General features: G+C 45.5%; 1 protein-coding gene across 3 annotated transcripts in view; it reads left to right on the top strand.

The window, feature by feature from the left end:
• The window catches only part of MBOAT2 (membrane bound glycerophospholipid O-acyltransferase 2), a 125145-nt gene extending 102328 nt beyond the window's left edge, over window positions 1-22817 (top strand). For all 3 annotated transcript variants that reach the window (XM_084792209.1, XM_084792208.1, XM_084792210.1), the window contains 8 exons: window positions 828-882; window positions 5134-5317; window positions 5715-5907; window positions 8630-8733; window positions 12133-12197; window positions 13370-13502; window positions 15605-15756; window positions 17311-22817. In XM_084792209.1, coding sequence (XP_084648335.1) covers window positions 828-882; window positions 5134-5317; window positions 5715-5907; window positions 8630-8733; window positions 12133-12197; window positions 13370-13502; window positions 15605-15756; window positions 17311-17536 — 1112 coding nt within the window. In that variant the 3' untranslated portion in view covers window positions 17537-22817. The remainder of the gene's footprint in view (window positions 1-827; window positions 883-5133; window positions 5318-5714; window positions 5908-8629; window positions 8734-12132; window positions 12198-13369; window positions 13503-15604; window positions 15757-17310) is intronic.
• Window positions 22818-24350: the final 1533 nt, after the last annotated feature.

The following is a 24350-nucleotide window of genomic DNA, read 5'->3' as shown; positions in this document are numbered from 1 at the left end:
TTCATAGTTTGTCTTTCCTGATTTTTGTCTCTGTCTATTTCTCTCAGTGTTTTCTAATGGTTTGAAATATGCCTTGGTTACCATTTGGTTTTATTTCCTACGGATGCTTCTAAGTATAGTGTTTGTTAATTTAGTCTCTCTTTGGTCTTTAAATTGGATCTGGTGTTTATTTACTTTTTTTTAAAAATGTGGATCTAGTAAGCTAATGCTTAGCTGTATCGATAGCCTTCTGATGGAGACAAGGGACAAGCTAGAGGGGTAAAGATGATGCGTACACTTCTGTTTATAACCGCTGGCATTGTGTGAGAGCCAGCGCACTGTCACTGTGTTGAGCAACCAGTCCACGGCGCTGAAGTTTAGTCATTAAAATCCTTAAGGAGTTTTTGTGTTTTGTTTTTGGTTTTTGAAGACAGGGCTTCTCTGTATAACAGCGCTGTCTGTCCTAGACTTGCTTTGTAGACTGTTCAAGGCTGGCCTTGAACTCACAGAGATCCACCTGACCTGCCTCTGCCTCCTGAGTGCTGGGATTAAAGATGTGTGCCACCACACATGGCCCCCTTAAAGAGTTTTAATATCTCTTTTTGAAAAGACGTAGTGTTTTGTGTTAAGGATAACACATTTGTGAGTTAAAATATATTAATTTGGGCAGTTTTTGTAATTGGGTGATAATTTCCTTCAGACTAGTAACTTTCATTTTCCCATGTGTAATATTTAACGCAGAGAGGGCAAGGTGGGTTGGATCACATGGAGTATAGCAGGAATTTTGAGACAAGTGCCATTCTTGAGAGAAAGCATAACTCACAAACGTGCTTCTTTCTGATTCTCAGGGATGTTTCGAAAGGATGAAGAGCTGACTCCATCACAAAGGGGATTGGCTGTGAGGTACGTGTCTTTAGCTCTGCCATGGTCTGTGCCATTTCAGTGGCTCATGGAAACCAACCTTCTCCCCTCTGCACAGCTGCAGCCAGCAAGCTGTGCTGTGTTCTGGCTGGCACTCTCTCCAGCCCCCTCCCCAAGTCCATGCCTGTGCCGCTGCCCTGTGCGTCCCCTGTGAAACACAAGAAGTCCAAGTTTTTCCTCTGTGGGTCTCTCCAAGGTGGCTTGTCTGCAATTGTAGGGATCGCTGATAATAACAGTAGCTGCCACTCACGGCCAGTGACTTGATAGCAGTGAGCGGGCCAGTGTTTTAACACAGCACAAAGGTGCAGCCCAGATGTTATTGATTATGATTCGAGGTATTCATTCGGTCATCATCTTCCTTTGTTCTGCTTCCGGAGAGTCGCCTAAGGGGAGGCTTCGTTTCCTGCCCAAGTCTATTTCAGTCTAACACAATTAAAGATGAAATACTCTTCTGACCCTTAAAGAAAACAATTTCTTTGGAGTGATTGTTTTCAATTCCATGGCTGCCAGAAGAATGAGACGGTGTCCACAGTGGTGGCCAGAGTGCACCACTGTTCACCTTTTTGACCCCCACGACACTTCTGCATGTCTTCCCCTGGGTCCCCTGTCTTCTCCGTGGCCAGTCTTCATAGAGTAGTGCATGGCCATTGAATACACTGTCTGACAAGCAGTCTGTCTGAGTCAGGGTTTCATTGCTGTGAGGAGACACCGTGACCAAGGCAATACTTATAAAGGAAAACATTTAATTGAGGCTGGCTTACAGTTTCAGAGGCTTAATCCATTATCGTCATGGCGGGAAGCAGGGCAGCACAGAGCAGACATGGTGCTGGAGGAGCCAAGAGTTCCACATCTTGATCCACAGGCAGCAGAAAGAGACTGTGTACCACAGAGGGCATAGCTTAAGCATAGGAGACCTCAAAGCCGGCCTCCACAGTGACACACTTGGTCCAACATGGCCACACCTCCTCCTAATAGTGCCACTGTAGTACACTATTAGACTCAAATAAACATGAGTCTGTGGGGGCCATACCTAGTCAAACCACCACACAATCTGATTGGTTCTTGACTCTTCCCTGGCCTTGCACTACCCCAGGCACTGACATTTATAGACATTGCTCTGAGTCTCCTTTCCCGCTCAGGCAGCCACCTGGCAAATGGCCACAGCCCCGGTTAACCCCAACTCTCTACCTGCTGAACAGTAGAAAGAAGCCAAGCAGAAAGACACTAACTTTTGGCTGTATTCATTTTGAATTTCTTACTCTGCTTTTAAAATTGGGGTCTTTGGGGCTAGATCAATGGCTTAGTAGTTGCTGCTCTTGCTAAGGACAAGGTTGGTCCCCAGCACCCACATAGTGGCTTGACACCAGCTGTAACTCCAGTTCCAGGGGCTATAACACCGTCTTCTGACTTATTGGGGCACCAGGTACACATATGATGCATACACATGCATGTGGGTAAAACACTCATACATGGAAAATAAAAGTAAATCCTTTTTTAAAAAATCATGGTCCTTTGTGTTGACAACAAAGCAACTACATTTCTTAATTCTGTCTCTGAAAAGATTTTATATTCTCCTTTCTCCAGAATTCCAGCACTCTCTATCCCATACTCATGATGGAAAACTAAATTTCTTTCTTCTTTTCTTCAGTAACAGAAAGTTGTTCCTTAAGACATCTTCCCCTTTCCCCTGCATACAGCACATGGGTTACCGTGTGTAGCTTGACCGAGTTGACCTCATCCTGACCCCCAGAGCCGCCCAGGTGAACTATGGACCAGGGTGTCATACATGATAGCAGGGCAAATAAAATACTGACAAAAGCTGCACAAGCTGCCTGCTGGGAGTCACTTCCAAGGGCAGCTGCACGCTGCGCTCCTCGCTGGCTGTCATTCTATACCCACAAAACCCCTCCACGCTCCCTAAGCTGTAACACACTGCTCCCTTTTCTACTTCTGAGTTTTAACTGCCCATAATTCAGTATAGGGCTGCTGGCTTCTCGGCTCATCTTTTTCCTCCTCTTGGTAGGGTCATCATCAGCTTCCCAGGAAGAGGATAGTATTGTCACACATGCCCTTCTAGCCACCACCCTCCCATCACTTCTCTGCTCTACTTCCCATGTCTGCGTCCCCTTTGCTCCTCTGCCCTCCATGGTCCTATGCTTCTTTCTTGGTTGCTCTTAGCCTGCAGCCTTGTCAGCATGGTGATCAACTGCAGTGGCATCACTGGTCCAGCTCACCACTCCTCACTGGATTCCTGGACAGCCACATTCTTGCTTTTCTTCTTCTCTGCCTCCTCACTCAACCCTCTGTCCCTCTCCTGTTTGTCTGCCCTGGCTATTCCTGTACCCCAGAACTTAGGCCTGAACTTCTTAGCTCTTCTCAGTTGCTTCCACGTGGTCTAATGGCTTAAGGCCACCAACTGCACGTTCCTACTCAGCCCCCTTCACTTATCTCCAGCCTCCTGTCCCCACTATCACTTCAGTGCCCTCCCTTGGATAGCAATAGGTCTGTTCAAAATGTAGCCCCTGTCTGTCCCCTGCCATGTGTTTCTCCTCCACTGCCAATTGCTTGATAGTAGCGTCATGTGCTATCGGGGTTGTGGGGGGCACAGACTAAATTTTCTTACTGCAAGTCCATTCCACTAGCAAGTCCAGGGACCTTTCAGTCATCCCCAGTCTGGCTGTTTCTTGCCACACGGCCGTGTCATCCTGGTCCTCTCCTAGGTCTAGGAGGCTGATTTCCAGAATGCACTTGGTTTTCTCCTGCCCTCTATAGCAGACTTTCTAGGTTGGGACCAGTGATCCTCTGTGTGTGTGTGTGTGTGTGTGTGTGTGTGTGTGTGTGTGTGTGTGTGTGTGGTGTGTGCACACGCACATGTGGAAGCCAGAGCAGAATGTCAGTGTTACGTGGGCATGGTTGGGAGGGGAGTTCCAGAATAAGAGTCAGTAGCAAAAAGAAAAAAGAAAAGAAAAGAAAAAAAAAAGTATACTTAAGTTCTGGCCAGCCTCTGAAAGAGGGGGGAGGGGAGAAGAAAAGCTGAACTTTTCTCAGAAAGCTACATAGACCCAGCTGAACCTAAGAGTGGGTAGGGACAGGAATTCTGGGAAGGAAAGTATAGTATCTAATAAAAGGGATAATCATTCTGCCTGTCCCTTTAGTGTGGCTTAAGGTGAGCCTACCTTCCTAGTATAGTCCCTTGTGCGGGCAATGGATGAACCCAGCTGGTTAACTTTTACGGTTTTGATAGCCTGGAATGTTGAGTCTCTTCCCAGGCCAGAGATTTCATCCTCATGACCGGAAGGAATTAGTTTTCCCTTTATGGTCCTTTGCTGCTGCTGTGTCATTGCCCCCTCTAAAGAGGTAACCTTAAAATCATTTGGGAGGTGGGCTAAAGTTGGGGAGCTGATGTAACCCATTTCACTATGGAAGTCGAGAGCCCCAGTTCCAATGCTGACTGCAGGGGTCCTGGCGTGCTGGTCCCCACCGTTGTGTACAGCCCCAGGCAGGCTGCTGGCTTCTGGGGTGAGGAGCTAGGGTTTCCTTCCGCCGGTCCTGACCAGAGACCCAATAGCATTTTTGGAATGTTTGCTTTTGAGATCCTGCCCTGAGCTGCCTGTCTTCTTTTTCGTTGCATATGGATGTCATACGCATGTATGGCTGCGCCTGGCTCTATATGTGGCTGCCGTGGGTTTGAACTTAGATTCTCTTTCTTTCCACAGCAAGTACAGTTACTACTGAGCCTTGACCCCATCCCAGAGATCCTTTGAATAGGCTTTGGATTGTTTTTGTTTTGTTTTATTTCTCTGCCCTGATAAAAATCTCCAATGTTTTTCTGTGCAACATGAGTTTCTAAGTTCTGACCACAGCATCCTCCTCTGAAAGGACTCCAGAGCTCTTGCCTCAGTTTACCCACTCTTTATCTTGTTCTGGGATGAGAGAACAAGATTTTTTTTTTTGTAAGTCAGGTTGACTTCAAACTTTCTTGACTTCAAACTGGCACACCTCTCCACCTCACCCCACCCCATTCCCCCCCTCCTGCCCCCCCGGCTCACAAACTGTCTGTGACTCTAGTTACAGAGATCTAACACCCTCACACAGACATACATGTGGGCCAAACACCAAATGTACCTAAAAATAAAAAGAGAGAGGAGTGTCTGTGTGGAAATTACGTTTGCCGTTTCTGTGGGTCACCTGAAAGCTTCCGGCACCCCTCACAAGTGTATTTTCTCATTGCAGGCGCATGCCAAGCCTCCTGGAGTATGTGAGTTATACCTGCAACTTCATGGGAATCCTGGCAGGCCCGCTCTGCTCTTACAAAGACTACATTGCTTTCATTGAAGGCAGGCCATCCCACCTGGCACCGTCGAGTGAGAATGGAAAAGAAGAGCAGCAGCATGAAAGAGCAGATCCATCTCCAAACGTAAGTCAGGGCAAGCGGCTCACCGGCAGCTCTGCTTACCGCAAAGCGTGTCTGCCTGGCCATGTGAAAAACTCCAATATTTGCACTTGTTTTACTTTTCCCATTGATTTTTCTATTTCCTCCCTCCCTTCTTGTATGTGTGTGCACTTGCTCACATGTGCTTTTGTGTGTGTGTATTGTTAGGTATTGAACCCAGAGCCTTGCCAGGGCCTAGTACTAATGTATTAAGGCAAATAATTCTACCACTGAGTGGCATCTCTAGCCTCCACTCCCATTTTTTGCTTTTGTTGTTTTAAAAATATTTATGTGTCTGAGTGTGTGCCATGTGTAGGGTAGCCCGACAGTGTGTGACGAGTGCACACAGAGTCCTGTGAGGGCTGTGACTCTTCCCTTCCAGGCAGCAGTTACGGAGAAGCTCCTCGTCTGTGGACTGTCCTTATTGTTTCACTTGACCATCTCCAACATGCTACCTGTGGAGTACAACATTGATGAGCATTTCCAAGCCACCGCATCGTGGCCGGCCAAAGCCACCTATCTGTATGTGTCTCTCCTGGCCGCCAGACCAAAGTACTATTTCGCGTGGACCTTAGGTGAGTAGCGTGTAGACTTGTTTCCACACTGAAGTCTATCTTATGGCTATCAAACAGTGTTCTGGGTGGTGTGTGTGTGAGTGTGTGTGTATGTCGTGCATGGTGTGTGTGTGTGTGTGTGTGTGTCTGTGTGTGTGTCTGTGTGTGTCTGTGTGTGTCTGTGTGTGTCTGTGTGCCTGCCTTATTGCACCTGCTGGCCTCAAACTGCCCAGTGCAAGCAGTCCACCTGCCTCAGCCTCGCCAGTAGCTGACAAGCATACCACTGCATGCAGCTCAACAGTGCCCTCTTGAGGATATATGTAGTCAAGACCAAGTGGAACAATCAGAAGACATAACCCCCCCAAAGTTCATGCTCCAGGCCCTTTTTATCATAAGATAAAAATCAATGCACAGTTGAGGTGATAACGGGCACTTATCTAATGCCTGTTGCATGCTAGATTCCATGCTGGCTTGAATGAATGCTAACATATATGGTATAGCTCCTGTCTTCAGGGTGCTTATAATTTAGGATGGTTTCATCACACCTGTCATCACAACACCATTAAATATGGTTTATTATGGCCAGAGCTTCACCGGTACTTGTACAAAATCACATCAGTTCAGGAAGGGTCTGTGACACCCACCAGGTGGAACAAGTGTTAGAGAAAAGAGTGTTTAGTCGTACCTTTAAGGCTGATGAGGTGTGGAAGTGCCTGGCTTGTGACTGAACAGGAAAGGGCCTGGGAAGGAGACAAGCCATTCTCAGGCCCTTCCCCGCACTGCTGCACAGCCTCAGGAGACAAGCCTTTCTCAGGCCCTTCCCCACACTGCTGCGGCCTCGGGAGCTTCAGATGGGCTGATGGGAGGTGACCGTGGCCCATCGTGAACTTCATCTGCATGTTATCGCCACAAGAATCTTCTTGAATGTAGGAACAAACTCGTACTGCTCCTGCCCACACCGTGGGGGGTGGACTGCGTGGCTTGGGGCCTCTTTTTTGTGTGTCTTTTGCCCCATTCACTACATCATAAGACTCTATTCTAAAGATTGTGTGGTATTCGGTAGACATTTGAACACAACAAAGAGTGCATCTTTTTTTTTTTTTTTTAATGTGAAATGTGGTTTGGAACTAGAGTCCACATTTTTAGTCTTTCACACAGAAATGCATCAGTAAAAGTGGCTTTAGCCTAGTAATATAATGGTACTTAAAAGATAATGCTGCCTTGTGAGAATTTGTTTTGAGACAGGGTCTCCCTGTGCATCCCAGGTTGACCTCAGTCTCCAAGTCCTCCCTCAGTCTCTCGGGTACTAACCATGAGATGCTTGTGCTATCACGCCTGGTCTTGTGTGGCTGTAAACTAATACTAATATTATTTTTTATTCTAGTCAAACTTAAACATTAATACTAAATGAGATTTTGTAAGCTCCTTGTATACCTGTTTAAATGCTGGCTTTAAACCAACTTAGTATTTCTAGGTTTTTTTTTTTTAATAGTTGGTATTGATATCAGCAAGATAGCTCATTGGGTAAAGGTACTTGTTACCTGCCTGACAGCCTGTGTTCAACCCCAGGGACCCATATGGTGGAAGAGGAGAACCAACTCCTGGAAGCTGACCTTTGACCTCCATGCATGCACTGTGCCATGTGAGCGCCCATGCGCCTATACATATACATGCACCTATATATATATGCATGCACGTGTGTGCATGCACACACACATAAATATAATAAACATTAAATTTGAATCATTGGATCTGTTAAGCCACTAGCTGCAGGGATACGGGCTTCTGCTTCCATTTGGATTTGACTGGGGGCTGTTGGCAGCCTTGTGTGGTGGGAGGGGGCCCTTCTGTGTTGTTAGCAGATTTTCTTTAATCCTATTAAACCTGCTCATTACTATATTGATGGACTCACCATAGAGACTCATAATCATTTGGCCCTTCTTAAACCTGATAGAAGGGCAAATCTCACTTTGTTACCATCCACCCACACATTGTAATTTTTGTTCAAGCAAATAAGTAATAGGGGATGAGCCATTTAAGGTCAGGACCCATGTCCATGATGTGTTTCAGCTAGTTTGGTCCTAACACAAATGGTATGAATTAGAAACACTTTCCAGCTGGGCTATGTTGGCGCACGCCTTTAATCCTAGTACTCGGGAGGCAGAGGCAAGCGGATCTCTATTAGTGAGAGGCCAGCATGGTCTACAAAGTGAGTCCTGGACAGCCAAGGCTACACAGAGAAACCCTGTCTTGAAAAACAAAACCAAAAAAAATAAAAAATAAATGATTAAACCATGAACTGTGGATATAGCTCAGGAGAAAAGGGCTTGCCTGGAAGGCTCACGGCCAAAGTCTCAGGCTCTAATGAAAAGTCTACTTCTATTGCTTAAGAGTAAGACATTGAATGCACCTCCTGTGTATTAGTCGAAATAGTCGACTGGGGAGCTGGGAAGGCTCAGCGATTATTGTTGCTCTAGCAGAGCACTCAGGTTCAGGTCCCAGCACCAACATGGGGGTTCACAAACATCTGCAACTTCCCTTCTGGAGGATCTAACACTCTCTTCTGGCCTCCAAGGGCACCAGACATGTACCTGGTACACACAACATGTATGCATGCAAAACACCTAGACACATAAAAATAAAATCAATCCTAAAAAACAAAAACAAACCACCCATGAATGTGTGTGTGTATGTGTATAATATACATTATAATAACATTTCTTAATACTTTCCTTTGTGACAGCTGATGCCATTAACAATGCTGCAGGCTTCGGTTTCAGAGGATACGACAAGAATGGGGTGGCTCGTTGGGACTTAATTTCCAATTTGAGAATTCAGCAAATAGAGGTTAGTAAATGATTAAGATGTTAGTTACGTGACAATTTAAATGCCACCGTTTGCTTTCATAGGGTGTGGTGTAGTGTGCTGTCCTAAGGGTGCTGCTAACCAGTGTTGACCACAGTAGCATCCAGACTGGTCTTGTTTTGTTTCTAGAATGGAGAGTTTCTTTGGACTTACAGAGGTTAGGACCCATCATACTGACTGAGTGACGACATAGTGGTGGGCATAGGGCACTGAGAGCACAAAGCAGGGAGTGTGAGTCTTTAAACTGTTTGCCCTGACTCCAGTGACACACTTCCTCCAACAAGACACACTTCCTAAACCTCCCTAACAGCACCACCAACCTGGAACCCAGTATTCACACACGTGAGTCTGGGGGGAGGGAGGGTGGATGACACACATGTGGATTGATGTTTATTTTTATACAAAGAATCAAAGCTCAGCTGGATTCATGGCTGAACGAGGTGCTAAGAACCAGTTGAGTGCTTGGCGTTAAGCAGGATGCTCCATCACCCGCCTTCAGGGCTCATAGTGGAAGGCTGGAGAGAAGGCAAATGGTAGGAGGAGGACTATGGCATAATACCCTGACTTGCACCCTGCACTTACTGGTGCTGAACCACTCTGGTCCCAAGGATGCAGTGAATGAGGGTGGTGACTTGCGGTCCTCAGGAGGCTTTAGAAAGTGCTGGAAAGCAGGTTCTGACCTGGAAGGTGCCGGCATACAGTGTTTGTAAATGTGGAGTTCATCTCAACGTAAGCCACATAAGGAGGGGAAACTGAAGTGGGAGGTGACCAGGCCCTGAGGAAGGGCAAGCAGTTCTCTGGTGTGCTGGAGGTGAGGCAGGAGAAGCAGAAGCCACACCATGCCCAGCCTCAGAAGCCCCCAGCACCGACAAGTCCACTCACAACTGTTTCTAACTCCAGTTCCAGGGATCTGGTGCCCTCTTCTGGCTCCTAGAGGCACTGCATGCACATGGCACACAGGTGCAGGCAAAAAACTCATAAAGTAAAATTAAATAAGTAAAAACTGAGAAGGTGACGGGAAATTAATAATTGCTTAAGTAAGGTATGTGTTGGTATTTAGGACTTTTGACTCTGTAACACCTCTCTGAGGAGTTTTCCAACCCCCATGGAGAAACTTTTGCTTGTTATACATTTTTATACTTATACATAAAAAGAGTAGGGTTTTTTTTCCCCACCTCATGAACCATGTGTTATCCTCCTGAGGCACTGCCTTCCTGAGAATAAGTGGAGTGAGAAAAGAGAAGCAGTAGACATAGTGACCACCGACCGATGCTTCCAGATGTCAGCTGAGATGGGGGTTCAGGAGTACCCCCACTGGTTATGACTTCTTTAACAATTCTGGAGGGAGGGGGAGCACAAACAGTAGGTGACACAGGTCTGAGAGGCTGTAGCTGTGGAGGCCTGTAGCCAGAGAGGGGCCCGAGGACACTTTTGTCTCATTTTCTTTTAAAATGGAAAGATTAAGGGGGCTAGAGTGATAGCTCAGTGATAGGAGCACCCACTGCTCTGGTAGAGGAACTGTTGTTTGCAAAACAAATAAAAATCCCAATCATTCGATTTTACCAAAAGACTCGGGAGCCAGATGTTGGGGCGAAAACCTGTTATCTCAGAGAGGCAGAGAAAGCGTCCAGCTGTCTTTCCTACTCTACAGACATCCCAGAAGGGAAAAGCCAAAACTAAAAGCCAAACACTCCAAAGCAAAAGTCTCTTTTTCTGCTCCACACTGCCCTAAATACCCTTCAGCTCAAAGCCCCTCCTTTCTGTTCACTCCCTGTAGCTGGTAACTTGCTCCATCTCCTGACCAAGGGTTAACTTCATTTACTCCTGTTTACAGAAGGCTTTTAGATTAAAGGTGCGTGTGCTAGGGCTGAGCCACCCCACAACTAGAAACAGATTTTCTCTGCGCACAATCTCGGGCTTCACAACGGGGTCAAATGTCCTGCAACAGAGGACCTTAGTTTAGTTCCTAGCACCAGTGTCAAGCAGTTCACAGCCACCTGTAACTTCAGGGGGTATGAAGCTCCCCTCAGGCCCCTGTTGGGCATCTATACACACGCACACACACACACACACACACACACACACACACACACACACACACAAAACAGAAGGATTAAACTTACTAACTAGAAGAGAGTTTAGAGATGGAGAGTGTGACACAGTGAAGGAGAGACTTGCTATACGAGGCCCTGTGCACGTGGGAGAGAGATACAGGGCAGAGGAGAGGTGGCTGCCGTAGGCCTGGAGATTGTCCCTCCTAAGCTGGAGGGAATCAGGGGTGCCGAGGAGCGTGAGGTCTAGGGATGAGGATTAGAGAGTTGTGAGCTCCGTCTCGAGGCGCAAGCGTGGGCAGTGTCTGTAGCTGGGGGCCAGGTCACCTCCTCTGAGAGAACCCTGAAGTATTTGGTGACGCATAGGAAAGTGCTGACGCTTACTTCTTTTTGATGTGCCCCCTGCTCCCCAGTGTTACATTGTAATAACTGCTTTCAAGATGGGGACAGTTACCATTGGGTAGACGGAGGGCCAGTTTCAGCTGAGAACCAGGTATACATGAGAGGTCTACATGTCACGGTCATTGTTGGCTGCTGCCAGTGGGGATGGTAGACATCATGACAATCAGAGGTTAGGGTTTTGATAGGTAGGTGGGGAGGAAGGAAAACTAGGCAAGACATCAAAGATCTCAACAAGATGAATAGACTTTGAAATCTACAATGCTAGAGAGGAGCCAGAGACATAGCTGGCCACACTGAGGGACCATGTGCTTATTAGCATGTGTGGGGCCCTTAGTTTGATCCCGTCATCACCATAACTGGGTAAGAGGAGAGAAGACAATTACACTGGATAGCAACAGACAAGAGATAGGTATATACCCCCAGCAGATGCTGTATTTAACAAGGTTAGCTTGGCCACAGAGGCTCCTCCAGCAAGTAGCCATGCTCTGAGCGGTTCACAGCCCATTGTTCTTTGGAGGCAGTGTGGGATTAGGGGCTCTTCAAGGCCCAGAGCAGCCAAGGGGGTTCTGAGAAGCAATGCTGGGGAGCCTGTGACTGGGGACATCCTTCACCCAGCAGGAGGCAGAATGCTGGGGAGAAGAGGGTGAGGTGGGTACACCGCCCAGGGTGAGTGTCCTGGGCTCTGTGAGGACTCCTCTGTATGTGTTGATGCCCTCCTGCCCACCCCACCCCATGTTCCTGGAGAGATAGAAACGTTCTTAGATGGTGTTCCTGTATTAGAAGAGCGGGGTTGAGGAAGGAGCCAGTGCCGTGCCATAATTACCAAGTAATTTATAGCTTAGCTTTCTTAACATACTTGAGCATTATTGTGCAGACTTAAAGCTTCATTGTTGTGTTGGCCTAAGGAAAAGGTTCCTTTGCTTTTCAGATGTCAACAAGTTTTAAGATGTTTCTCGATAACTGGAATATCCAGACAGCTCTTTGGCTCAAAAGGTATGTTCCTTCCAGAGTCACCCTTGGGCGTGCCTTGGCACTGAGGGCGTGAGGTTGGCTTGCCGCCTTCACAGTCTCCATTAACTGTCAGCGTGTTGAACGACATGTGGTCTTGGCTTTACCCAGAGTATACCATTAGCATCCACCAAAGCAAGGCACTATTCGTCAAAGCAGAGCTTCTTGGAGTTGAGTCACAAGCATCCCTACGCTGGGTACCTCAACCTGGTTCAGGCTCTGGTGATGTCTGGGCTAGCCTGTGTCCTCTGTAAGCTCCCACCCCCGAGTCCTGGAGACTCAGTATTAAAAACAAGTATGCAACAAGCCAGCCAGCCCCTGGGCTTGCCCCGGACTTCTAGAAATGATTCAATGGCTCTTTATATGTTGGACACAGGACATATGCATGTAGGACCAAAAGACTCCATACCCACTCTGTAGTCAGGGCTCACAATTCCTTAAAGGCACACCTGGAGGCTGCAGAGATGGATTAGCATAAGAACTTCTGCTGTTTGTGCAAATACTGAGTTCAGCCCTCAGCACCCACAAGATGGCTCACACTAATCCGTCACTCCAGTTCCAGAGCATCTGATGCCCTTTTCTAACACTGACAGGCACCAATATATATGCATGTTACATGCATGCAGGCAAGACATTTGTACCGCAAAATAAAATAATCTGAAAAACAGCAACAAAAATCTTATAGTGGTTCCCTGGAGTGCAGATTCTGAAAGTGCAAGAACAGCGAGGGCACAGAGGGCTGGAAGCCAGGTGTGTCTCAGGATGTGTGAGGGTGGTGTAATGACGGCACACACACGTGATGGATATCGCAGGCAGAGCAGCCCCTGAGGTCGAGGAGCACAGTGACACCCGCCCCCAGCGCTGACATTCACAGCCTAGGTTGTTGTCATTGCACCCCAGCCAGCCTTCCCAGCTGTCTTAGTCAGCCCAAAGTAAATCCTCTCCCTTGCCTTAGGACGACTAGTCTAAGTTTTACAGACGCCCCTAAGCTGGAAGTGATATAGGGACAAGACTTAGGCTTGTAAGTCTGACACTTACTGACTGAGCTAGTGCTGTTGGCTTTCCTGTCTTCCCTAGCCCTGTCGGCTCAGAGAAGGGCTCTGTGAGCTCAACCCACTCACTCCTCTTGGCTCTCCATGTTTTCTATGGTTCTTTAGGGTGTGTTACGAACGAGCGACCTTCAGTCCAACAATCCAGACATTCTTTCTCTCTGCCATTTGGCACGGGGTCTACCCAGGATACTATCTGACGTTCCTAACGGGAGTGCTAATGACGTTAGCAGCTCGGGCTGTAAGTACCAACGGTTTTGTTCTACAGTTCAGCTAACGAATCTCTCTGTGTCTTTGGCTGTAATAGGCAGCCTCTGCCTGGTAGAAGTTAGGTGTGTGGTTGTGCTTGGCCTCGTGCCAGGCTGCACACTAACTGTACCAGGAGAAGCCATGCGCCTGGCATGTGGGAAGTGCTTAAAACATGTTATGTGTCTTTGCAACGTTTTCTGAATGAGAGAGAACAAAGATGATTAGAATGCATAGGTCTGGTCTTCTAAACCATGCTTCCTGCGGGGATGTAACCCTGGAGTCATCTCTCGGCTCAGAGAGTGCAGTATGACCCCCTCCTAGAGAAGGGGGTGGACTATTCCCTGTGGGAGATGCTGTGGATGTGGGACCTTTCTGCAGAGTATTTGCTGGAAGGAACCTGGGACAGTTTGGGGGAACAACTTAGATAGCTTTATAATGTGGGAGGGAAAAGGAGGATAAGTTGGTGTAAGTATTTGAAAGTCAACCAGAGGGGAGTAATGTGTCAACAAGTGTGTTTTAACCAGCTTGTTATAGAGCCTCTCGGGTGCAATAGCTTCCTTTAACAAGCCAGCAGATAGGAATTTTGATGTGCCTTGGCAGTATATGAGGGAAATAGGGAGAAATGGTAACACAGGGCTGTACCTTCTGGTAGTTTATAGTGTGCCAGGGGCATGAGCATGGGTGTGCGTGTGCTCTATGTGCACCTGCACGTGCATCATAGGGCATAGGTGATAGGATCCGTGGGCATCATAGATAGCAGGTGTCATGACAGTTCAAAGATGACAGCTCCCTTGGCTGGGTTTGCTAGAGATGAGCTCATCAGGACAGAGTTTGGCTGTGTGCTCTGAAAGACAGAGTGTGATGGGTAAAGACCGTGTCTTAGGCATGGGCATAACATGAGAAAAGCTCACAAGCCATCGTGTATTTGGGAAGTACCTGGTGAATACAGGTAAAGCAGAGGATCCCTGTATGTGTGAATAGTGGGCAGTTCTGGATAGGAAGATGGCAGAAAGGAGGAAAGCAGGGGCAAGGAGCCCTGAGCACCAGTCTAAAGCACAGTCCTGTTCTGTCCAGTGCGTCAGGGAGCCGTGGAAAGTAGGACTTTTGTCCTGTTTTCTTGGAGTGCTGAAGACTGTATTGCGGCCTTGCAATGCCCAGTAAGCACCCTAGCACTGAGCTTCATCCCCAGCCAGCTAGGATTTTTAAACGGGTGCACAGCCGTGCTGGCGGAAATAGTCCTGTTGGTATTAGATGGGATGGATGAGAGAGCGCTGGGCAAGAGGCCCTAGGTGCCAGGATTTGTTTGCAGCCACTGAGAACTACCGTAGCTCTGAGGAACCCACATGGTATCTTTGTAATCAGGACCATGCTTCACCTGTGGAAATGTCAAGAGATGCCAGACATAAAAGAGGAAATAAAATAAAAGAAGAAACGGAAAATCTGGTTTGATTAAGTTTGTACATTTCAAAACTGCAACATTGAACTATTCTGAACTGTTTTTTATAAAAAGCTGGGAACATAGCTGAGTACACTTGCCTAGAGTGCACAAGTCTCCAACCACACAACAAACAGACAAAGCTTTTTGGGCAGACCTTCCCAGCTTCCATCAGCAAGTGGTGTGTGTGGTCTCTGTTTCCGTGTACACTATCTGATCAGATCTGAGTTCATAGGTCCTTCTGGTCTTCCACACACTCAGAGCCTGAGCAAGAATGTGGCCACCTCCTTCCTCACTGAGAGGAGATCTAGAGATCCCTGAAGGCAGGCACAGTCTCTAATTTACCCCGTTCTGCTTAAAGAGCTCTCCTCAGTGTACAGTGCTAACTCTTTTAGGAAACTTTTTCAACAACTTCAAACCACAAGAAAAAAGCCAGAGATAGCTCCCTGGGGCCTCTGCACGGTCTGCCGTTTGCTTGCTCCTTCCCCAACAATACACACATTACTGTTGGAACCTGCTCATCCTGGTGGCAGTTCGAACTCAGGAGCAGTGTGAGAGTGTTACTCTGCAGGCTAGAAGTAGTTGCTGTTTCCAGAATGTTTGATATATAATGTCAATCTAAAGATAATAGCAATATTTGTGTCTTTATTTCATTTCAGGTCAGAAGTAACTTTAGACATTATTTCATTGAACCCCCTCAACTGAAGTTATGTTATGACATCATAACGTGGGTGGCAACACAACTAACAATAAGTTACACAGTTGTGCCATTTGTGCTTCTTTCTATAAAACCATCATTCAAGTTTTACAGGTAAGTGTTACTCCTTAGCTGTTGGAAGGAGTAGCTGCGTTGGCAAAGGAAGTTCTTTGCTAATTGGATAAAACAATAGAAATAGAAACATAATAATATTTCAGTCCCATTTATGCCACTAAGTATATTATCAGCTCTTTTTTTTTTAAGGTTTATTTATTTATTATGTAGACAGTGTTCTGTCTGTGTGTAACATGTTCTGTCTGTATGTAATGCCTGCACACCAGAAGAGGGCGCCAGATCTCATTATAGATGATTGTGAGCCATCATATGGTTGCTGGGAATTGAACTCATGACCTTTAGAGAAGCAGGCAGTACTCTTAACCTCTGAGCGATCTCTCCAGCCCCATCAATTACTTCTTTTTGTTTGTTTGTGGTTTCTTTTTGTTTTTGTTTTTTGAGACAGGGTTTCTCTGTGTAACATCCTTGGCTGTCCTGAACTCACTTTGTAGACCAGGCTGGCTTCGAAGTGACAGAGATCCTCCTGCTTCTGCCTCCCTAGTGCTGGGCTCACAGGCATGCACCACTACGCTGGGTCATCAATTACTTCTTAAATCTAAGCCAAGCAGTTCAAAGTTCCTTCATGGAGCCGCTCATCCCATTCAGCCCAAAAGTGGAAGTGTGGCTCCCTCAGTGCCCCAGCAGGAAGCTGTACCCCAACTCTCCGGAACATGGCTAAAAAAGGAAAGCAGGCCGAGCTTTACCAATTACTCATTAACCTGATTTCTAACCATAGAAAAGGAAGTGTTTGCACTTGTCTCCTTCACTTCAGACGCTGCAGCCTTGAAGTCTGTGTTGTTCATCCCTCTTTATCTCCTCTCCCTGCCCGGCCAGGGTTCGCTTCTCCCATCTTAGTGATGTCTTTGAAAAGAGAAGCTTGATTCTCTCCAATTCTTCACTCCTGTGGGGTTTGGAGACTTAGCACGAAGATGTGTGGTCAAGGAACTAGACTCAGACATTAGCGTCAAGCTCGATATTCATACAAGAAGAACAAATAATTGGTTAAAGTGTCCATCATAACAAAGTTATTCACTTTAAAAAGGGGTGTGCTGTTGGCTGTGTTGTCTGTCTCATTTTTGTTTTTTGTTTATCTTCAGTCCCTTGAACTTTCAACTTTGGAAGCAGTTTAGGTCCCATCAGTCTGAGTCCGTTTAGGAACTGATTTTCTGGAGATGTTAGGTGTGCCCTGTACTTGTGGAAGTGACCACCGAACAGTGCCGATTGCCTGCTGTTCTTGTTTCAGTCTTGGTAGCTGAGTGACTGTGGCCTTCAGAGGAGGCCGAGCAGAGGCTCCGCTCTGTTCTTCATGGCTGGTGCTCTCCGGCGACCCCACGTGTAATTTTGTTGTGGAGCCTCACCCTTACAAAACAGTGGGATGTATGTAGGCCTATATGGTGAGATGGGGGAGTTTTGGGGGGCGGGGTGCTGCAGTTACCCACACCCCAGCCTACATTATAGAGAAAATGGAAGAATAATGCCGTGAATAACCCCGGCTTCAGGGCCCTGGGTTTTGGCAAGGGTGTGGTTGGTAAAGCGTCTTCCCTTTTCTTCCAGCTCCTGGTCCTACTGCCTTCACATCTGCAGTATCTTAGTGTTGCTGTTGCTGCCAGCGAAGAAATCTCAGAAAAGAGCAAGCACACAGGAAAATGTTCAGCTCTCCCGGGCCAAAAAGTTTGACGAAAGAGAAAATTCTCTGGGACAGAACAGTTTTTCCACGACAAATAATGTCTGCAATCAGAACCAAGACACTGACTCTAGACACTCGTCACTAACACAGTGACTGGGGGAGCACGTTTTGGCTGTTTCCTGTCTGTGAACAGAAACCAGTCTTGATGCCTTTCCAGAGCCTCTTCTTTAAGGAAAAGAGACTAACTGGGTGGAAATGGGACAGTCTCAGATAGGGGATTTCCTGTACACCAGATTGGAAATGGAATGAAATAACCCCTCCCATGCCGTGCTCCTGTGGGTCACGCCTTACACAAAATCTTTCCATATTTCAACATGGCCTCGGCATATGCCCGCATGGTCATATGTGTGCCCAGTTGCTGAATGTACACAGCGTATCCCAAGGCACTGAAGAGGTGGAAAAAATAATCATGTCAATCTGGATGATTGAAAGGTTAACTTTTTCCAAATGAATGTCTTGCCTTAAACCTTCTGTTTCCTAAAATGTTGTTCCTGGATGGCATTTTCAAGTGTAATATCGTGAGGAGACAGTTTCAATATTTGATATGGTGTGCTGTAGAGGGGACCGAGGAGGAGCTGATAGCTGGGTATTTAAGACTGTGGGTACTTTTAAAATGCAATAAACATCTCAGTATTTGAAGGGCCTTTTAAGGTATCTCAGAGGGCTGTGCACATGGTGTAAACAGTTAGGACTAAATTATAGGTAGCTTATTTTGCTGGGAGCTTAATTACCTGGTTTCAGTCCGGGGGGCCCTTCCAGGAGGACTTTCTTAAACATAATTAAAGGTTGGCAATGTGATATTTTAGGCTTATTTTCTTAAGGAAAAAATAATAAGAGGGAAGATGAGGTAAGCAGGCCAGTGTAAAGTATGTGTGGCCTGGAGCCAGAGTCAGAGGGCTTTCCCTTCCACGTCCAAGATTAATGTGACTGTGTGGAACACAAAAGTTGATAGTACTGTGGAGGTTCTGAAGAAATTTCTTGAGCATAAATTACATAGAATTAGAGGGGGTTATAAGAGTAACAGTGGTAGATGATTTGAAGATTTTGAAAGAAACCTTTACTAATTAAGGTTATTGTACGGTTCATCAGTTTCTTGTCCCTGTCATTTTTGTTGATATTTGGGAAAGATTTAGGAAAAAGAAAACTTAGTTGATGAGTCTAAATGACATTTTTTTTTTAAAAAATTAATAAATTAGTTTCTATACTCTTTAACTTCATGCATTAAAATTCTTCCGTTGAACTCTTGTTAGAATGGATGTTAGAGTTTCTCAAGACAAGTATGTGTTTTCCTCTTAGGGGCCACTGTTGCCTTGAGTGACTGGCCTGGCTATGTCTTTAATCCCACAGCAGTGTGGTTTGGGCTGCAGCAGCTATAAGTGAGGGGTGGGCTGAGGCCATGGGGATGAGCCTTGGACTGTAGGTTCTGCCTTGTGAGAGACAAAGGCCTTTGGGCCTCACTGTTATTTGACCAATCTTTTTTTGTGTGAAATTTGTTTTGGCTTTGCCTTAAATTTTCAAATGAAATGCAGATTGTCAGTCTATAATGAATTGGGTTTCTGTTTTGTTTGTTTGTTTGTTTTTGTTTTGTCACTAATACATTTGTAAGTAAAGTTAAGGAGGAAGCAGTGATGGTGGTGTAAACTTTAAGACTTCAGTGGAAGAAGAAAGGTTCAGATGCCAGTGTGGTGCTCTAAGACTTCAGAGGCAAGCATGGCATGTTTGCTTTTCTGAAGGCGGGTCCTCCCCTTTCCCCTTCTCTGGGGGAAATGGCCAGTAAAATACCTTTTCTTAGTTTTCCCATGTGTTGAAATCAATCTAGCTGTAGAGTTCAAGAAGAAAGAAAAGAGTGTTTACGGAGAGTACCTGTCCCTAAATGTTTCTGAGATTTCATGAACTTGGTAAGAGAATCCAGTCACTATTAAAGAAAGCGATCAAGAAAGACAGCCCTGGGCATTTCATAAGTGAAAGCCAGAAGAAACTGCTGAAGTCTTGCTCGGCCTAGCCAGCCACTTACAAATGCCCCCATTTATTTCTGTTACCTAAACACATTTTATTTCTAGGCCTTTACACTTGAGTCACTCTTGCCTGTTTCCTCTCCATGAATTTATAGTCATAGAACTGTCATCCAAAGAGCAAGGCAGCCAATCACTGTTCCTGCTCCTAGCATATACACAGCATATTCAACTTGACTTCCTTTTTTCATTCTTCTACAGCTACTAGTTTTATTTATGAGATCATTTTTGGATGGCTGTCTTCTAATTTGAAGACATAATCAGGAATGCATCTAAAATAAAATGAATCAAATTCTCAATTTTCTCAAAAAAATATGTTCTATGAAATGACCATCTAGTTTGGACGCTGTAAAGATTATTTTGCTTCTGCTTAGAAGGATTCAAAACTAATGTTTGCACTACTGTCAACTGTGCAGGAGGTCACAATACTACATGCTTACTGCTTTTAACTGGCAGAACATGTTTCAGGGTGCAATTATATTGTTTTTCCATTTCTTGAGTGTCCTGAAGTCACTCTGGAGGTGGTCAATCTACACCATATACTTCTGTTCGATTATATACTACTACTCAGGGAAAATAGAACAAAATATTCTTCCCTCAATCTCATTTTCATGAAACAATAATTGTTAATTTGATGTGTCTCAGCTCACTGTTTTGTTTTGTTTTGTTTTGTTTTTTTAACACATTTTAGTTGGAGCTCGGAGTGACTGGGGAAGCTTTCTCATCTTCTAGGGTACCTAGAGATGGAGAGAAGGTTCTCTATGTCTCAGAGGTGCCCAGTCGCTGTGTCTTAGCATGATGGTCCTCGCTGTGGATGACACCCAAACAGAGCATCTCCACATATGCCACCTTTGAGGAAAACAGTTACAGTGGAGGTTTCTAGAAAATGATGGTGTAAGAACTCACTAGCCTGGCTGGTCCTTATGGCTCTTGCCAGGGCAGTCACCTCACCCAGTCCTGTAAGGGGGAAGGGCAAAGGCAAGGGCAGGCTCACAAGGAAACTGGTCATTGTCAGCTGCTTTCTATTACTGGACTTGAGGTGCTGACAGTTGATGAAATGGTTGCCTGGCAACAGAAGGAACTCCTTTTAATCATCAACTGAGAATGGGTAGCAACATGCCATTTCCCCTTTGCTTTCTCTTGTTTCTGTTTCTGCTGGGTAAAACTGGAGAGGATTTATGCCGTTAAATACTCCCCATAAAGGGTTGATTTTACTGGACAGGATTGACCACCATGTAACTCTACAGCAGTTATTTCATTTAGAGAATTTAATCATTCTTTATCTTAATTTTCGTAAAACAAATTGCCATCAAAATAATCATGAAGGTTTTACTTTTGAAGAATAGATTAAATAGGACAAATGTGTTTCCTACTGAAAACCCATACCTCATCAATGTTCAGCGTGTGTATTCATGAACAAATCTGGACCACTGTACGCTCTGTTTCCTTACCAACTGTTCCTAAGTATCTGCTCATTGACTCTCAGAGTTCTGCACTATAGCTGGCACAAACAGCCCTTGAGAGAGTAGACTTGTTTAGAATAATTGCTTCTGCTGTGTCCACTGAGGATTGACTCAAATGCATAGTTATAAACCTGTATTTTCAAAGGTTTTATTCAGACATTAATAGTCTACTCTGGCTGAAATTTAACACATCCAGCCTAACCTAGGTGCGGAATTCTAGCTTACACTGTGACTGTAGCCTTAACCTTCCCTGAGAACCGTAGATACCAGTTACACTCCAGCAGCGGCATCTGAGGAATGGCTGACCGTTTCTACACTTGCCCCTGATGCTAACTGTCTGCTTCCCACTGCCCTTGGAAAAGTGAGTTTGTATCAGAGAGGCTTCTGAATGCTGAAGGAGGAGGAGATTTGTGGTTTAAACAAATCCACTCTGGATTCTCCAGTCTGGCGGGTTAGAATGTAGCAGCTCTCTACAGTGATTTTTCTGTAACACCGTGTAGTCAAATCTATTTATAGTGATCCTCCTTATGGAAGAAAATTTAAGAGGAAATTTTCCACATTGATATTTTGTAGGAATGCTCTTATAATCAATGACTAAGCTGCTTTTTGAGGCTCTTGTTGTACAGAGGATGCAGCCAATTACATTTCAATTAGTAGGCTGCTTAATAATGTTTTGTATGTTTTCAGATAATAATTTATTTTAATAGGTTTTTAACACAATGCAAACTCCAGTGATGAACTCATAAGAAGCTCCATAGGTTATTGATTGGGGAAATTTCGTCAAACAGAACCTAATAACGCATTTATACGCCAGCTAAATTGTCTTGCCTTTAAGACTGGTGGTAACTCTTATGCCATTTTTATAAAGCAAGGGACAGCCTATCTGTTCTATAAAGAACACGTCAAAGATCCTGCACAACCACTGTCTGAAACTGACCCAGTGACACATAGCCACCTCCAGCAGTGTTTCCTTACATCCCGCTACTGTAACCAGCAATGGGATAGAATATAAAGCCAAAAGCTACAGAGCGAGGGAAGTAAATGAACGACTGAGCCATCGCTAGGGATTGCGTCTGGAATCGAAGAGTGGCCCGTCGCCTACAGCAACCTCTTAAGTCACTGCTTCCAGCACAAGCTGTATGTTGGGTTAACTTCTTTGAGAGATTGATTTGATAATAATTTTCTCTGTCCTTCCGTGGGGGAAGGACACGTGTAGAGTATTCGTCAGACCTTTAAAGTATGTCTCTGTTCCCATTCCCAGTGTCACTGGTTCTGTATACCCCCACTTCGATGAACTCCATTTGCTGCCGGCTTAAGCCCTACACTTAAAGGATGCCTGTGTTGAATGCAAATACAATCTTGTCTGTCCTCTGTCGCTTTTATGTTCCTGAAGGCGCCTCTGTACCAGAAGGGGTGTCACATGCGGCAATAGGAATGAAAGGGACGCAGGTCCCTGCGATGTGAAAGTTCCGCCATGTTAAGATGAAGGTTTCTGGCTTCATACCTGCCTTCCCTCTGAGCCGAACACGGGCGGCCTGGCTGGGGAGGGGCCTCAGCCCCCGCAGCCAGCACTTGCACTAGTTCCCTTGGCCCTCCCAGGCGGAGAACACCATGTGTTGTTCTGTGCTTTTTTTTTTTTTTTAATTCCAACATATTTTTTTAAAGAAATGTTATTTTTTGACGGATCCACAAATCACTTCTCATTGTACAGTGAATTGAAGCCGTCACTGTGTCAGCTGAGCTGTGACGGGAAGATTCATAACCTCGTTTCCTATTCCGTGTCCTCAGAGCTGCACGGTAGCTTATTGCTGGCTTTTAAAGGTGTTTTTAACTTACATGATTTTTTTTCCCTTCTTATTTGTGTGTGTTTAAAACTGATTAAACAGTAGTTTAAAAGAACTCATGTATGTGTTTGCTTATTTCAGAGGTTAAATCTGATCTATGGGCCCTGTGCCCGACCCCGTGAGCCGATGTTCTCTTTTTACCATTGATTCTTCAATTATTTAGACATTATTTCACTCTTGTTTTTATTATGAGGGAGGAGCTCAGGCGCCATGGTGCTTATATGGCCTGAGGACCGAATAGCATCTGTTTTCTTTTTCTTCCTTTATGTATGTTATGGCCATCCATCTCAGGTCTCAGGGCTTGCACAGCAAGCACCTTTCCCTCACTGAGCCATCTCACTGGCCCCTAAATGTTAAGAACACTGCCACGTGTACTTGGGGAGTTAGCTAAAACCACTCTATGTTGGTACGTGGACCTGTAGACTACAAGAGACTTAACGGTAAAGATGGCGTCAGCTTTCCTAGCTCGGAAGGAAGCGCTGACTTCATAGCCCTGTCACTGGCTCTTTCCCAGCACTGTAGGCAGAATGTTATTGTGCGCTGTGTCAAGATTTAAATGCTGATTTCTGTGCCCCACCGCCCTCTCGTTGTTCTTAGGATCTCCTGTCTAAACTTTGTTCCCCAATTGTTCCCTGATCTGTCAGTAAAGCAGCTTAACAGCCAATTGCTGAGCAGGGGAGAGGCTAGGGCTGGACTTCCTGCCAGCCAGGGGAGAAGAGAGAGGAGGGGGGAGGGGGAGGAGGAAGGAGAGGGCGAGGAAGTAGGAGTTTTAGCTATGGGCAGAGGTCCAGGATACATGAGGAAAGAGCACCTGGAGCAGAGAAAGACATAAATGCAAGAATCTCTAGCTGGGAGGAAGCCAGACTAGCTTAGAAGGTTAAGAATGGATTAATAGCTGGGCGGTGGTGGTACACGCCTTTAATCCCATCACTTGGGAGGCAGAGGCAGGTGGATCCCTGTGAGTTCAAGGTTAGCCTGGTCTACAAAGCAAGTCCAGGATAGTCAAAGTTACTATAAAACCCTATCTCAAAAAACCTAAAAAAAAGAAAAAAGAAAAAAAAAAAAGGAAAAAAAAGGATTATTACTGCTCAGTTTTTGTACTTTAAAGCTTATTAAACAAATGTAATTGTCCAGTCTCAATTATTTGGTACTAGCCAGGTTAAGAGAGAAGCTGCAACATACAATTTAAAAACAAACACTAACACACTGCTCATGTTCTGGTTTGATTTTTGCTTCTGAGCTGTGCTGCCATCTCACTAGCTATGCAGTTTCCCTATCACAGTGACCTATAGGGCTTTCAGTGTATTCTTGAGGTCTTGATTCCACTGTGAAGAACTGTTGTGTTTAATTTATAAGTAGGGCCTAGTATTTATTATTAGCCCTATAGTATGGCGGTATTTTCTAACCTGCTACCAATCAATAAAACACAGACACCTGTTATATTTTAAAATAGCCTTAGTTAACCTGGGGCAGGGTGGATATTAATCCCCTAAACTACCTCCCATATTGGGGCAGGTATCCCATACCCTGCCTCAGTCCCATGCCCTCTACTTCTAATAATTTCTACCTCCCATCCACAATCCCAAAT

This window comes from Acomys minous, assembly GCF_964271855.1.
Source record: "Acomys minous genome assembly, chromosome: 8".
Taxonomy (NCBI): domain Eukaryota; kingdom Metazoa; phylum Chordata; class Mammalia; order Rodentia; family Muridae; genus Acomys; species Acomys minous.
The sequence above is the reverse complement of the archived record's forward strand: the minus strand, read 5'-3'. Positions and strand labels throughout refer to the sequence as shown.